Raw genomic sequence first — 17,616 nt, forward strand, 5'->3', positions numbered from 1 at the left:
TATTTTTAGTTCTATTTGATCTTTCTCATCCAAATAAATTATTTGCAAATTTTCGGTCCTCTTGTGCATGGAATGCAAGGATAGCCATCCTTTAAATTCATATCAAAAACTATATTTGAACTATAGTGGCTTCAAACACAACCAAATGACCTCTGATTACTGCTATGCCCTTATACCCATAAGATGAAGGCTATAAATGATCATTTGTAAGATGTTTATAATTTTACAATGCAAATTTGATCCTGTAACTTAATATCTGTCCTACTCCTGCTTTTTAAGTGGAGGCAAGACCAAATTATAACCCTCTATCCTCAGCTGATCACTTTATGGATGGTAATTATAAAATATTTTCATGGAACTCTGCTGATCATTTAAAAGATCAATGGCTGAAGGCAATGAAACAACTGGACTGACTCTATCTCTGTGTGTGTATATATATATATGTATACACACACACACACATGTATGCATATATGTCTATGAAGGGGAATCAGTTCCAGTGGCCATTAATGATGATCTGAATGACTATGGGATTCATTTGGCTGTATCTCAACTAAATAAAATGAATGAACTGTGACATTTTGAGGTCACTAAGATTCTCCTTTCTTAGTCTCTTTGTTTGGGTTGTCAGGCCCACTAAGTCTTATGGTATGTAAAAAATCACTGAATGGAACAGGAAATAGACTTAGAACTTTTCCCAACAGAAAAGTTCCTAATGCTAGAAAAATAAAGTCAAATACTAATATGGAAGCAGATTTAAAAGTGAGATATAAGCCAACTACAATTATTAATAAAAGAAAAGTATAAATGATATTGACTGTAAATCTCATTTTTTTATAATTTTGTAATAACAATCTCTAACTTCAGAAAACTTAGAAAGTAGAGATGGTAGGGAAATTAGTTAATGACCTAAGGAAAAAGTCAGAGGAGAGTTGCTATAACATGTGAACATCCTTCTACCTTGTTAGGAGACAAGGGAAGACAATGAGGTGGAGGGGACATTACAGCCAGGATCTTTTAACAAATAAGCTCCCATCCTATTCAGTAACCTCATCAGAATAAATAAACTAGATTGGCTATAACATTTAGAGACAATGTCTAGGGGGCAGGTAGGTGGTGCAGTGGATAGAGAACCCACCTTGGAGTCAGTAGTACCCTAGTTCAAATTTGACCCTGATTGTCTTGCCAAAAAAAAAAAAAAAAAAAAAAAAAAAATATATATATATATATATATATATATATATATATATATATATATAGAGAGAGAGAGAGAGAGAGAGAGAGAGAGAGAAGATGCCTGGAATATTTTTGATAATGATGATAACTAATATTTGTATTAGTGATATTAGATGATAATTAATATTTGTATACTGCTTATTATGTGTGTCACTTTATAATTATTATTATTATCTCATTTGATCCTCAGAACAACTCTGAGAGGTAGGTGTCATTGTTATCTCCATTTTATAGATGAAGAAAGAAATTGAGTAAAACAGAGGTTAAATGACTTGTCCAAGGTCACACAGCTGCTTAATGTCTAAAGTCAGAGTTAAACTTGGGTTTTCCTGACTCTAAGACCCTTAACTGCCCAAGTTAATTAAAGGTATGGTGATAAAGATGACTCCTTAATGGGTCAAACCCCAGTCATAATTCAATGTTTTTCTCAAATGTATGGGCAAAATAGGATTTGGATTAAACAGCAGTAATGGATTAAAAGTTGAAAATTAGAGGAAAGGGCATCAAATTACAAATAAATATTTATATATACTTAAACTTTGCTGTAGATGGTATATTGTGCTAATAAAAAATAATGTTTCTACACAGCTAGGTAATTAAGTGTCTGAGGCCACATTTGAACTCAGGTCCTCCTAACTCCAGGGTCGATGCTCTATCCACTGTGCCAGCTAGCTGCTCCATTTTTATTTTTAAAATTGAAAAAAAAATATTTGCTAACTGCTTTTGGGAAGACTGACAATTCATATAAAGGGGCTATAATTCAGGTTCCATTATTCACCTGAGACAGATTACCCTCATTTTAGACAAAAACTAGGAGAAATAGCTTCTAGACTTGAAGATCTGTGAGCCCTAATTTACAAAATGATGACAAATAATTAGAAAAGCATTAAGAAAAATCTTTTGGGGGAAGATTTTATTTTTGGATTTGATGTCTTTGCTTTGTACAGTCATAGTATTGAGAACTGGAAGAGTTGAGGTAGCTTAGATATAAGTACCGAGCCCAACTTCCTCTTTTTAGAGTCAGGAAAGTAAAGAAATTAAATGTCTTGCCTAAGGTATTTAAATCATAAGCATGGTGACCAGATGAGATTCTTAGTTCTATATTTCTCTAGTTTGGAACAAGCTCCAGTTGTAGAATTGGCCATTTCCTATGCTCTGGAACTGAGCCAGTCTCTGGGCAAGGGAGTCATGGGGCTTATGCATCCAGTTATGCCACATTACTTTCATTTATTCTGTGATTCAGCCAAACAGGATTGCTCACCTCTTTTCAAACATATTCTTATTGTTCTTTTGTTCACTCTGTTCCCTAGCCTGATATGCCCTATGTCATCTTTAACTTCATAACTTGTCCTTTTAATTAAGAAAAACATGTTTCTTATCTGTTCAGAGCTTGCTGCTAGTACCAAGTCTCCTAGAGACTTAGTTTAATTGTCAGCTTCTCCATGAAGCCTTTCCTGATTACATCCATTGGAAGTGGGTTTTCCTTATTAGAACCACTCCACTTTATACTTTTCTTATGCCATGATTATATTTGCATTGGTATGCAAGATCTTGTCCTCTTCTCCCTCTTCCATTAAACTGTAAGCTCCTCAAGGTTAGGAGGATTGTGATTTCATCACTGTGTCTAGGAACCTCTTTTCATCTTTTTTTATTCCCTTCTTATTAAGTTGTTTCAGTCTCTTCAATTCTTCAAATCCCTATTTGTGTTTTGTTACTTTCATTTTTTTTTTTTGGAAGGGACACGGAAAGTGGTTTGCTTTCCTCCTCCAGTTCATTTTACAGACAAGGAAACTGAAGCAAACATGGGTAAATGACTTGCCCAGAGTCACACAGCTAGTTTGAGGCTGTATTAAACTCAAGTATTCCTGACTACAAACCTGGCACTCTATCTACTATGCCACCCTAGCTGCCTCTCTTAATAAGTGATCATTTCTATAGCACTTCAAATATTTCAAAGTGTTTTGCATATACCATCTTCTTTGATCACAGCCCTGTGAGTGTGAATTACAGGTACTATTTTTTATGCCCAGTTTTATAGATGAGAAAATTGAGGCTCAGGATGGATGGATGCCTTGCTGGTGATCAAAAAGCTAGTAAGTATTAGCATGAGGTTTGAACTCCACTCTACCATGCCTCCAAGCCCAGCATCTTTTCACAATATATCATACTACTTTGTCTAAACAGCTAATTGTTCATGGAGCTATGGCACTGGAAACAAACCCCCAAAAGACAAAAATGGTGCCTTTCTTAATTTTTGTTCACAGTACTACCTTTTGTGCATATAGATACTTAGGAATTACTATTTAATAAGAGAAAATCTGAAAGTCATCCCTCTTTGCAGCTCTCCATTTCTTGGTTCATCTGATGGATCTTAGAGGAATCACCTTGAAGAGGAGATAATGCTAACAAACCTTAATAGAAGAATGACTGAAAGTATTTTATTGGGCATTGTATTAATGATTCAAGAACACCATGGAATAGGCTTATAAAAACAGGGTGTTATAGGGTGTGACATTTCTCAAAGTATATATTATATATTATTTTATAAAAAAGTGACAGGTCTTTAAACAATTTCCTTTTAAAATATTGTACCTAAGTCTATAGGTCTGGGTTGGAAAAAATATTCCCTTATGTCAACAATCACTAGAGTATTATTTACTATATAAATTTTATATCATATCATTTAATGTAAATGGGGAAAAAGGAGACTAATAAATTTATTTTGGAGTATTTTATGATTCAATATCTTCTCTTGAACCAAATGTGTGTAAAGAATCAAACAGAGTTGGATAAATAGAACTGCTGTTTAGTAGTTTTTCAGTCATGTCTGATACTTCCTGTCTTCCTTTGGGATTTCTTGTCAAAGATACTGGAGAGGTTTGATATTTCCTTCTCCAGCTCATTTAACATGAGAAAACTGAGGCAAACAGGGTTCAGTGACTTGTCCAAGGGTCAAACAGAAGTGTTGAGGCCAGATTTAAACTTAGGAAGTCTTCTAGGCCCAGCACTTTATCCACTGCACCACAGGTCAAATGATTAACAATGTCTTGAGGGTTACACAGACCAATTTTCAAAGGGATATTAAAAGTCCCAATTTGCAAACAATGCAAATTGATATGTTATGTACACTTAATTTAATGGACACTGTCTCTGTCCTTTAGGAAACTTGAAATTTAAAACAATAAAAACAGAGACTGAAAATGTTAAACAAATGATTCTAGGATTCATAAGGGAAGAACTTATAGGCAAAACAACCATAGAGTATATAAACTCTGTGTGCTGTATGAATTGAATGGGTAACCATGCTTCCAATTTATTGGAGAAAGTTTCCTGAGATTTTATGAAGGATGGAGGAAAAAGAATTGGTAAACTGGGATTAAACTGATCATTCTGGCCATATGCTAGGGTATAGTAGATACTTAGGTGCAGGTGTAGAAGCACTTGGTAAGGAAGTCAGGAAATAGCCAGAAAAGTTAGGAGTAGGGCAGCTGGGTGTGTTGTACTCAAGGCTCTGGTGGTTAATTAGAGGTTCATATGCAAATAATAAATTCCTTTGTTTTAGGCTATGTTCAATTCTCAAATGACTGTTAAGGAGAGGACAATGGGGTCAAACTATGGAAAAGCTTAACTTTCAAGGAAGTTGTACTTACTCTCTGTGGAGAAGAAATGCAACTTCTATACAAATATAAAGCTGACTGGTTAGATGCCAAGTGAACATGGCTGTACTGCGAGATTTTCAGAAGTAATTTAGGGCGGAATCTAAAAAGACCTGGGAAACCCTATTCACCCTAGTTTACCACCATTTCTTTTCTAAGGAATTCCTTTGACAAATAATTAGCATGTTTGACAGACATTCCTGGGTGGGCTCAAACCACCAACCTTTCAGATATCAGATGAATGTGCTAACTAATTGCACCAGAGAGTGCCCCCCCCCACTGCCCTCGTTTACAGGGCCATCTCAAGCTGTCTTGATTCTTATCTGGCTGCTGGACCCTCTGGAAGAGAAAGTTAGGCTGGTGACTTAACACAGCCCCCCTTCATTCAAATCCAATGCACTTGCTTGGTGTGATATCACCTCCTTGATGTCCTCCTTGAAGGAAAGACAAACATCATTATGTTATGATAAGAGGCAGAAATGTGGTTCACAAATTTTTTAGCCTTGGAGATGTGCTCAAATCAGGAGCAGTTGAGTTTTTTCTTTAATATTTTGGCTGGGCCACCAAGTTAGCAAAGGACCTTTGTGGATCTAAAAGAAATTTAACAATTTAGAAATAAAACTGACTCAACAGAATAATCAACATATTCTTAGACCATTGATTCAATTGCTTAGTTAACAAACCTTTGCAAGAACCTGCTTGTGCAAAGTACTGTACTGGGGAAAGAAGTCACAAAGACTGGATGAGAAATAGTCCTGTTCTCATAGAGAACAGGATATAGGAGGGGAATAAGATACAGACACAGATTGATAAATATAGAGTAATACAGGTCACATGCACATACTTTGTGAAGTCTGATGGGTCCTAATTGGTAGAGGAGAAGAGGGAAACCTTCCTGGAGAAAGTAACATTTGAGTTTGATTTTTAAAGTTGGGTATGGATTCCTTTTATTGAAGGTAGAAGATTAATCAGTCAATTGATTAATCAACAAGTATTTATTAAGTGCCTACAATGTGCCAGGGATGCTGAGTCTTAGGCATGATCTCCAGGTTGAGTGTGTAGTCAACTAAAGCCAGAATGAAATTAATGAACTTGGAGAACTAAGAGCAAAATTCAGTGTCTAATTATGATGAGAAAGAGGAGAAACTTAGGTGAGAGAGGGAGTTTAAAAAAGTGGAATGACAGGGAACTGTGTCAAAAACTGTAATTTCAAAATTCAGTATGTTGGAGGTGGTTATAGTTATGAGTAAAGGTGAATGGTGAAGACACATCAGTGGGTGGTTGAATTGAATGGAGGTGAAAATAATAAGATCAAATGAAAGTAGGAAAAATACTTTAAGTAGGGTAATGCAACTATAGATGACATCAAGCAGTATTAAATGATATAAAGTGGTTAGTTTCTGAGAGTTTATAGAAGATAGAAATATTGTTCTGAGTTTTCCAAAAAAAATAAACTTTAGTCAGAAATTTGGCAAATGTGAAAACCACCTCTAATGTGTTCTGTTTTAAGAGTATCAAGTGTAGAATAACATGTCAGATCACAGAAAAGCAATGGGTCACATTGTGGAAAAGCTGAAGGTACACTTTCAAGTAACCAGAAAAGGTACCTGACTTGGAATCTTTAAACACAGATACTACATGACGAAGGAAATTAGTGAGCTGCTCAGCACTCTTGGAATTCTGATTCTTGGGTGTGATATCTTCATGGCACCAAAGTGGACCAAAAGCCCTTAAAAGACAGAAAATATAGGACAAATAAATTATGACTCTGCATTGGGAAAAATACATATTGTGATATATTTCTTCTCCTCTAATACAGCTTTTTAAATGTTTAAAAATTCATTTTATTGTAAATTAGATCTCCCTCTAATTATATATTCAATTTCTGAAGTTTCATATCTAGTGCAAGCAAGAAGTTAAAGATACTTTCCAGATCTTTGCCTCTATAAATTTGTTACAGATAAGATGACTCTGCATTTCCTATAGTATTCTGACTATATGCTGAGTCGACTCTTTACAAATCCTATAGATAGGCAAGTGACTTAACTCTTAGCTCAACACTAATTGGATCCTGTTTGGAATATGACAAAAACAAGTGGGTCAGTCCTGTAAGACAGCCCCAAGTTTCTGGTTGCAAATGTTTCTTGATGACTGGAATTTTCAAACTGAAGTCCTCTCCTATTTTTTCCCTAAAATAGAGGAGGATGTAGAGTTCTTAATTTTGGGGCTGCACTAGATATGAAACTTCAGAAATACTTATTGAACATATTAATGTAAAAGTGGCTCTTCTTGATCACTGAGAAACCCTGAGGTAAACCCTCCCAGCTTAATTAGTTTTTTTTTTTAATTTGGAAGTGGTCATTCTTGGTCACTTACCTCTTCTCTCTCTTCCCTAACCTTAATGACTGAATGGGCATTGCCACAGTCAAACTGTGACTTCAGAAAGACCTATCTTTTAAAAGGCCAAGATTTCCCACTATTTCCCACCTTGATCCTTATTTGGCCACTTAACCTGGACTGCTTTGGAGGAGAAAGTGAGGCTGATGACTTTGTACAGCCCTCTCTCACCTCCAAATCACCTGCATGTCATGGCATTACCTCTCTCTCTCTCCTGTCATGCTCTTCTTCAAGAATAAAGAATAATCAAACAACATCTAAGTTATATTCCACTCATTCTTTTTATCATATGTTTATATCTAGCAATTTACATGGTGTTTAAAATTTGAGCCACTTGAGGGAAGAAGCTGTTTTTCCCTTTCTCCTTTATCTCTAACACTTAGCCCAATGTCTACCCATAGTAAGCATTTAATAAAGGATTATGGATATACTCAGTGACTGACAAAAATATGATGAAGGATTTGGGAGGTACAGAGAAGGCTTTAGGTATTTAATAACAGAAAAAAGAATTTTCTCTGGTAGGTTAATAGGCAAAGTCTTTAAGAAGAGATTTAATCACAGGAGACTTGGAGTAGATTCTGAGCAGCCTCCCACTACAGATAAGAAGGCATAGTGGGAATGCCCTGCCCTATTGGTAACACTTTAGATAAATCATTGTGTAAGTATCATGAGACCTGAAAAGCAGTATAACCCAAAAATTTCTGTAGGATTTATTAACTATCTGTTTGTTCATCTTCCTGATACAACCCTCCCAAATTTGTTTCTGTCTGATATTTATGGCCTCTTTTAACAGAAAAACAGAGGGAAGTTTTCGATCAATTAGGCAATCAACATTTCTTAAGTGCCTACTTAAGAAATGTTCAGGCACTGTATTAAGCATTGGGGATATTAAGAAAGATAAAAGGCAATTCTAGGAGTTCATAATTTAATGGGTTTTTTCAGTAATTGCTCCTTGGTAGGATACAAATAATGCAGAATTTTAGGTATAAAATTATTAAGCCAGAGAGCACCTAGTCTCTGCCATGCTTAATCCTGGTTGAAGTCAGTCTTGTTATACGGCATCATAGATTCCTGTCAACCATTTATCACATCATGGGTTTTTTTTATTTTAAAGACCCTTTTCATTCATGATAATTTTAGCAGAAGCTTGGAAAACACTAGAATTTGAAACTTGGTATTTACTTTTCTTGTGTGTTTTTGTGCATTTGTACACACACACACAGACACACACACACACACACACACACACATACACACACACATTTTAAGTTCTTTTCCAAATAACAGTTCAAAGATGGCAGACCCTTCCTTACCTGGTAGTCAGGAACTCAATGAGCTTGTTGGCCTTCTCATCTGTTTCAGTGGCTGTCTCAATGTCTTCTATCTCCTGGGTGATCTGTGGGAGATTCCCACTGCTGCCTCCCAGACTGATACTGGAGGAGGTAGAACTGGAGCTTAAGCCAGAGTCTGGCACTGGGGAAGACTGGTACTCTCTGAGGAAGTCAAAGCCACCTGGTGGGAAAGGAAGAGAAGGTTAGAATGCACTATCCCAGCATGCTTGGCAACTTACCTAATGAGACCAGGAGACCGATAGACAAGACTGCTGCTTTTAGAAAATAACCATCATTATTTCAAAAGAAGCAATGGAGAGGCTTAAATCTAAAATAATGAGAACAGTTTTTTGTGTTTCACTAAGGGAAACAAGTCTCATTACCTTATTACATTATGCACTGCACATAAACATTGACTGAAGAGATCAAAACATGGCCCACATGGAGCTGAATTCCCTGGGGCATTTTAAAGAAAAGGTTGCTTAAAAATGCCTTGGACAATTCAGTTTCAGAATGTTGCATCTTTTTGGCCTCTTGAGGATGGGACCAGTACAGGGGAATAAAAGAAAAGAAAACCTGGCCAAGCATTTATATAAACTAAGTATGTAATAGTGCAGAACAAAATAAAAGATTATAAAACAAAGAAACATGAAATAGCACAGTATCACAGGCTAATAGATTTAGAGCCTTAGAAGACAACTAGTCTAACTCCCTCATTTCATTTTATTTTATTTTTTTAATTTTTGCAAGGCATTGGGGTTAAGCTTGCCCAAGGCCACACAGCTAGGTAATTATTAAGTATCTGAGGCCAGATTTGAACTCAGGTACTCCTGGCTCCAGGGCTGGTGCTCTATTCACTGCACCACCTAGCCACCCCTAACTCCCCCTCATTTTAAAAAGAGAATATTAAAGCTGAGAGAATAAGTGAGTGGTCCTGTGTCATGCAGGTGACAATATGTCAGAGCTGAAAATCAAAACCAGTCCTCTGAGTTCAAATCCACTTCTCTTCCAGTTGGACTAAATCTTTTTTTTTTTAAATGTAACTGCAAGCAACCCTACCAGATATTTGATCTATAATGGTGACAAGGTATATCACTCTAAAGGCTGAGTTTTTTCTTTCAACACAAAACTTCTTGTTTCCTTCAGGCAGCTAGTTGGCTCAGTGGACAGAGCCTGGCCTTGGATTCAGGAGGATGATAGTTCAAATCTGACTTGCTAATTAACTGTGTGACCTTGGGCAAATCACTTAGCCCTGATTGTCAGTCATCCAGGGCCTGATTCATCCTGATTCATAGCTGGCCACTGGATCCAGAAGGCTCTGGAGGAGAAAGTGAGGCTGGTGACAGCATAGTACCCCCTCACTAAAATCCAATTCATGTTCTTGTCATGGCATCACCTCCCTGGTGTTGTGATCTTCTTCGAAAATGAAGGACAAATATTATTCTTGTTCCCTTCTCATTTCTTCATTAAAAACATTCTTGGTACATGTGTAGATCATTCTCTTCAAAATTTTAGGAAGATGAAAAAATACATATATGGGTAGGTAATTATTAATGTTCTTTTAATGGCCTTTTTGATAGTTAAATCAACATTTTTTTAAATTTCTCATCATCTTTTAGAATCTTCTCTTGATTTCTTAGGAATTAGCACAATTTTGTCATCTTTAGCCTGGAACTCTTGTGGTTGGTCCAACTGAGTTTCCTGTCTTTTTTTTTTTTAGTATCATTAAAATTTTATGCAATACATCTGGGATTATGATATGAGAGTTGAAAGTTCTCTTGTCATTGATGGAGAGATACTGACAGATCTTTTTCATTTTCTATTATTTGTTGTCCTGGTTTCATCTTCAAATGCTCTGGGGATGAAATGGTTTTCCTTGGGCCTCACTCTATGTATTCTGTCAACTCATTTTCCCCTCTATTGCTTCTCTGTTTTATGAAGCAATACTGCTTACAATGTTTCACCACCTTATTCTTTAAAATTTTGAAATGTTTTTGTATTTGGTCTAAAAACTGATTCTCACTCCCCTATCCTGAATTTTCAGCTGGGTTACCACCATCCCTGCAGAAGTGGAAGAGCAACAACATAACATAGTATAATATAGAAAAGTTTCAAATATAGAGACAGGTTTTTAAATTGTATCCACCAACTGGATTTAAAAAACATAGCATTATTTTGAGGTAGTAGTCCTAAGTAAAATTCATAATCAGCTGTCCTGATATTAATTTAAATAACAACTCAATGGCATAAAAAATTTTAAATTCAAAATACTGTTCACATTTCCTAAGAACTATATTGAAGAGAAATATTTGACTTCAACAAATCAGCATTACTTTTCAAAGTACTCCAAAGGATAAGAAGCTAACCTCAGGAAGCATATGCTCACTCAGTAAGGTGAGAATTAATTAGTGTTTACCTGAGGAGAGAAAACTAACTAAGTAATGACTCTGGTATGCTGGAAATACTGGATTTTCAGAAAAATGTAAGAAAGGCCTTCTTTCTATGTAGAGTGGGTAGTCAGTTTTTTCAAGTACATTTTCCAAGTGTTCAAATCTGAAGTCATATCAATAGGTATTTTTGAAAGAGCAATAACATAGTGTAATAATAAGAGGAATTGTGGAGAATGGGAAATGTATAAAAGAACTTGGAATTGGCTCATATTGTTCTCATTTTCAAAAGGGGGGAAAATGGATTCCAAGAACTGAAGACTGTTGAATCTGACATCATTTCTCAATAAAATTCAAGAATGGATTATTGAATATATTGGTTCAATGGAAATATTGTTAAATTGAAAAAAAAATTGACTAATGGTAGTGTTTCGGTGAAGGAAATGTAACCATTTGAGTCAATGCCTGCAAAATGCTTGGTTTGCAAATTCAGAACAATGTACATACAGTAAGCAAAGTTTAAAAATTGTATTCCTCTAAACTTGAATATCATACATTTTTCTTGTAATGCTTTAAGATTACATTGTCACATTTTAATTTAATTTTTCTTAAAAAATTCTATCTGCTGAAGGGAATCATTAGGAAGGAATCAGTCTAATTCATAAAGAAAAAATTATGGCAAACACCTATTTTCTCTTTTTGAAAGGGATTTTAGGCCAGTAAATCAGAACAATCCTATAAAAGCTGGTTTTCGAAAAGGCCACTCACAAAGTTTCTCATAATGTGATTATGAACAAGATGGAACAAATGTGACGGGATGATAGTACCATGAAGTAGTTGACAGCTGAGTGATTGCATCTAAAAACTCTTGACAAAGATCCAGTCCATAACAGAAAGAGGTTTTGAGCCATACTATATTTCTCACTGAGCAATTAGTGACACAGTGGATGGAGTACTGGGCTGGGAGTCAGGCTCTTCCTGAGTTCAAATCCGGCATCAGATGCTTACTTCCTGTGCAAAGCTATGCAAGTCAGTTAATCCTGTTTGTCTTAGTATCCTCATATGTAAAATGAGCTAGAGAAGGAAATGGCAAACCCTTCCAGTATCTTTACCAAGAAAACCCCAAAGAGTTCACAGGAGTGAGACATGACTGAAATGACTGAACAACAATAGTCTCCATTTCTGGTGATTCACCTAGGCATAAATAGTGCTAGGAAAAAAAACTCAAACACATTAAAGTCTTGCAGAGAAAGTGAAGACTTTACTGGCATAGGGTACTGCCTATTAAAGGCAAACCAGAAGACAAAGGAAGTCCTAGGAAGTGAACACCTGGTAAATAAGATGCTATTAAAAAGAGAATTTAAGGGGTGGCTAGGTGGCACAGTAGATAAAGCACCGGACCTGGAGTCAGGGGTACCTGGTTTCAAATCCAGTCTCAGACACTTAATAATTACCTAGCTGTGTGGCCTTGGGCAAGCCACTTAACCCCATTTGTCTTGCAAAACCATTAAAAAAAAAAGAGGATTTAGAATTCTGGAGCACAGCTTAAGAAATAGAAATGGCAGCTTTTGGTTAGGGATTGGATACTTCTAACAAGGGCTGGTGACAGGAAGTTTGTCTTTAATCTTGTAAATATAATTACACTGAAAATGATAAGAAGAAGAATATCTAACAAGCTAGATATTATAAAGACTAGGTATAATGTAGGAAGGAAAATAGCAGTGGAGACACTTAGAAATTCAAAGGAGATAATGTTCAAGAAAGGGACCCTGACCTTATAAGTCTATATCCTGATGCCCAAAATATGAGTAACATGCAAGCTGAATTAGAGATCCTAACACAAGTATTTGTAGTGGGGAAGATATAGAGATGTAGGCTAAATGATAGAATAATAGTTGTTGATTAGCTGGATCCCAAACATATTAATTAATGGTTTGTATTTATTAGCTTGGAACAAGAACTCTAGGAGATGTTCGATGAAATTTGATAGGCCCTGCATTGTCTCTTTAAAAAAAATCATCAGTATTGTGGATACATAAATGATATGCTTATTATATTAGGGTATGACACAAAACTGAGAGGGATAGTTAACACACTGGATGACAATCAGGATTTAACAAGATCTTGATAGACTATGAAGGATTGGACTGAGTCCAATAAGATGAAACTGTAGAGGGACAAATGTGAAATCTTAAAATTGGGTTCAGTTAACCAATAAACATTTATTAAGTACCTTCTATGTGCTTGATACTATGATAAGTGCTAGGGAAACAAGTAAAAATGAAAACAGACAATTCTTGTCAGCAAAGGGCTTACAGCCTAATGGTATAAGACAACATGCAAAGCAGAGGTGAGGGTGGGAAAGAAAGGACCTGCAGAAGGGGCAGAATGAAGAGTTCCAGAGAAGTTCAAAAGCAGGATGACAAGTGGAAAATGGGAAGATAAACTCTGCTGAGTCCCTTCTTTAAATAGAAACCCTGGAGCAGTCAATGATTCCCTTCTTTCGTCATAGGGTTCAAAAAGTCAACTTCACAATCACAAGATGGGGGCATATGATCAGACAGCCAAATGGCTCAAATGATCTGTGGGTCTTAAGAGGTCTGAAATCTAAGTAGAAATTGACCATCTGCTAGGGCAGATGAGAAAGTTAATATGATTTGGGGCTGCATCAAGAAGCATTTTGTCTAAGATTACAGAGAAGATAGTTCTGTTATGCTATAACCTTGGTCAAAATACACGTGTGGAGTATTGTGTTCAGTCCTGGGTCTATGACTAGATGACGAATGACGTTAAGTTAGAAAGAACTGAGTAGAGGGCAACCAGGATGGTAAAGGGTCTTGAATTCATTCTTTGAAAGACTGGTTCCAAGAAGTGGGGATGTTAAGTCCCAAGAAGAGAACACCAGGGGGAACATGATAACTATCTTCAAAGATTTGAAAGGTCTTTATATGGATGAGGGATTAAATTTATTCTCAATTCCAAGAGATATAACTAGGAACAATGGGTAGAAATTGTAAAGGGGCAAATTCAGGCAAAGTGAAAGAAAATTTCCTAATGATGAGAGTCATCTAAAAATAATATGGATTACTTTGAGAGTATGTTTCTCTTCAGTGGGAATTTCAACCAGAAACTGGACAAACACTAGCTGAATATGTTATGAAAGAGAGTCTTGTTTAGGTATAAGCTAGTCTATTTGGCCTCTAAGGAAGGCTCCTTTGAATTTTAAGATTCTGATTTTGTACTAGAACTAGTGTTAAGATATAGGGTTCTGATCTGTCCCATTCACCATTAAAAAAAAATCAATGACTTGGATCAGGGCTATTCAAAAGGTGGCCTTTGGGACATATGTGGCCCACAGTGTGATTTTATATGAATCCCTGAGGTTTACTAAATACTTTAGTAAATGAAGCTGAGTTAACACAGAGCTCTCACTAAAATGACAAATCAGAATATATTGTCTACTGTTTCAATAAAAACTTTTAAAAGTAAAGTTGTTCAACCCTGATTTGGATGATGAAAAAAAGACATACTTATTAAATTTGTAGTTAACAGAAAGCTGGAGAGTAAAGTGAATACTGAAATGAAAAAAATAATACTATAAAAATATCTCAGAATGCTGAGATTAATGGTGAAATATAACAAATTAAAATTTAATAGATACAGATATAAACATTCTAAAAATCAATAACCCAAAGCCAGACTAGGAAGGCTTTGCTTTATAGAGTCCATGTGGAAAGATATATGAGTTTTAGCTGATTAAAAGCTAAATAGGAGCCAACAGTATGGGGTGGCTGCCTAGAATGTTGATGCAACCTTAAACTTCATAAATAAAAGCATGGTTCCCAGAAAAAAAAAGTAGGGAAGAATCTTATTGTATCCTGAACCAGATGAAGAATGTATTCTTCAGCTCTTGGTACTCTCTGTTAAGTGGGTTATCTACATTCACTGAACAAATTATGGTATATGAAATTATGTTGAAAGACATGATAAAGGAATTGCATTAAAAACCTGGTAAAATCTGCTTGAACTAATAAAAAGTGAAATGATTAGAACCAGGAGAACAATCTGTAGAGTAAAAGAAATATTGTAAAGATAAGCAATTCTGAAAGATTTTAGAAATTCTGATCAATACAATGACCCATTCCAAGGACTCATGCTGAAATATGCTATTATCTCCAGATGGAAAGCCTATAGTCTTAAGGTATAGAATGAAAAATATTGCTTTCTTTTCTTCCTTCCTTCCTTCCTTCCTTCCTTCCTTCCTTCCTTCCTTCCTTCCTTCCTTCCTTCTTCCTTCCTTCCTTCCTTCCTTCCTTCCTTCCTTCCTTCCTTCCTTCCTTCTCTCTCTTTTCTTTTTTTTGGGGGGGATATAATTAATGTAGAAATTTGTTTTTTATGACTATATATCTGTAATAGGTTTTTTCCCCCTTGCCTTCTCATTAGGTGGGGGAGGGAGCAAGGAGAAGAATAGAATTTGGAACAACAACAAATTTTTTTTAAATCTCTGTGCTTAAAAAAACCCCCAAAATCAAAACAATAGAAAGTTGAAAAAAGCTGACAAAAAGAGTACATGCTATGTCCTCAGAGGAATAGGTGGAAGAAAGAAATTTTTTTTTTTTTACTGTATTGAAAGTTACATGAAATGATTTTAAAGATACAGTATAGTGGTTCTAGACTTGTGGCTAGGAAAACCTGGGTTCAGATACTGTCTTAGTCTCTTACTAGTTGTATGACCCAGGGGCAAATCATTTAACCTCTTTGAAATTCAGTTTTCCTTATTTATAAAATGAAGGCATTAGTCTCAGTGATTTTTAAAACCACTCCTAACTTTAAACCAATGATCTTATGGTTTTTGTGGGCCTTCATTTTCTTCAACTGCAAAATGAGACACTGTCCATGCATTCCTGTGGTGAAATTAGCATCCATGCAAGAAGACTAAAGACAATAGCATTGGGATGGCTAGGTGGCACAGTGGATAGAGCACTGACCCTGGAGTTAGGAGTACCTGACTCAAATCCCGCCTCAGACACTTAATAATTAACTAGCTGTGTGGCCTTGGGCAAGCTACTTAACCCCATTTGTCTTGGAAAAAAAAAGATAACAGCATTATAGAAATTGTTTTTTTCCTAAAATCTTCAGAAGTCTCAGCATTTTAAAGGGAAATTCTACACCTACAATTTCTGTTTTTGTTACCTGTATAGAGGTATTCAGGGAGATAAGCTGGCTGGACTGTGAGTGTCTTGGCTTCACTCATTTCTCTGGTCTGAAGAAGTACTGATGCGATGGAATGGAAATTACTGTTACAAGAAAGAACAATCAGCAGGTGGAGAAGCAGCTTTTTACTGTGTTCAAAGACTTCAGGCCGGTAATGGTCCAATCCTGAGAGGAAAAGGGAAATCTTTTTGTATTAACACATTTTTAGTTAGTCTGGAGATTATAGAAATTAAAAAATCCATTGTCAGTCATGGCATTCACACCTAAGGGAACATGCAGAGTAGAAAGTATCAGTTTTTCACTTGTGACATGAGTTAATAAAGAGTGAAGTTCAAGGCAAACAACTTGCCTTGCCTCCTTACATCAAAATAATGGAGTAAGGGTAACTGGGTCCTTCTCTTTGGACCCTTAAAACATTGCTCACTCTATCTTTGTCTCTTTTCCTGCTTTCTCTTCCTCTCTCATCCCACAACCATGGATATTCTCCTAGGATCCTTGTCTCTCTTCCTTCCTGTTGCCCATACTTTCCCCAGTCAGTGCAATGATCCTGTTTTAGTATTTCAATTGATCACCTATTGTTGCTGATTTATCTTATAGAGATTATCATTACTATTTTTATAGACTAGTTTCTACTAAATTTCATTCTAAAGCAAAACAACATTATAATTGCTAGCATTTATAAAGTGTTTTAAGGTATACAAAGCATTTTATAAATTTATGTCATTTTATCTTCACAATCACCCTGGGAGGCAGGTGCTATTTTTTTTACTCATTTTTCAAATGAGGAAACTGAGGCAAACAGACAGGGTAAATGATTTGCCCAAGACCACACAGCTAATAAGAACTGGACTTAACTCAGGTTTTCCTGCTTCCATAGTTGGTACCTTGCTGCCTTCTGATATTATCACACTATCCAGGGTATTTGTATTATTGTTTAATTGTGGTTCCTGAAGCTAATGTGAAAACTCAATGAATGATGTTCTAATAATGAAGAATGGGAGTGGTGAAGTTTGAAAAGAGTACTAACAAAATTCCTTTTCTCGATTTGTGGCCATATAGTGTACAGAAGGATTATGATTCTTCTTGAATCTAGCCTTACCTAGGAAAACTGCATGAAGTAGTAAAGGTAGATGAAGGGCCCAATCTTCTCTCACACTGTGATCTACAACCATCTCAGTCATAAAAATAACAGCAATATTGCACCTGATTAAAAAAAGGTGAAGTTAGAGATGGAGTAAATATAATCTTAATGATTTAGAGGACGAATACATATCACTAAATCTTAGTAATATTAAAACCTTCCAGTACCCTCTGAGTTAGCATATCAATGAATTGATAAACATTTATTAAGTACCCACCTGTGCTAAGTGCTGGAAATACAGAGAAAAGCAAAAG

The 17,616-nt window shown here is 35.8% G+C and overlaps 1 protein-coding gene across 10 annotated transcripts in view; it reads right to left on the reverse strand.

Moving 5' to 3' along the window:
• The window catches only part of FRY (FRY microtubule binding protein), a 568,375-nt gene that overhangs the window by 74,274 nt on the left and 476,485 nt on the right, over window positions 1–17,616 (reverse strand). For all 10 annotated transcript variants that reach the window (XM_074216094.1, XM_074216087.1, XM_074216086.1 and 7 more), the window contains 4 exons: window positions 17,321–17,424; window positions 16,201–16,386; window positions 8,603–8,801; window positions 6,500–6,621 (listed from right to left, as the gene is read on the reverse strand). In XM_074216094.1, coding sequence (XP_074072195.1) covers window positions 6,500–6,621; window positions 8,603–8,801; window positions 16,201–16,386; window positions 17,321–17,424 — 611 coding nt within the window. The remainder of the gene's footprint in view (window positions 1–6,499; window positions 6,622–8,602; window positions 8,802–16,200; window positions 16,387–17,320; window positions 17,425–17,616) is intronic.

Source organism: Macrotis lagotis, chromosome 1 (genome assembly GCF_037893015.1).
Source record: "Macrotis lagotis isolate mMagLag1 chromosome 1, bilby.v1.9.chrom.fasta, whole genome shotgun sequence".
NCBI classification, from domain to species: domain Eukaryota; kingdom Metazoa; phylum Chordata; class Mammalia; order Peramelemorphia; family Peramelidae; genus Macrotis; species Macrotis lagotis.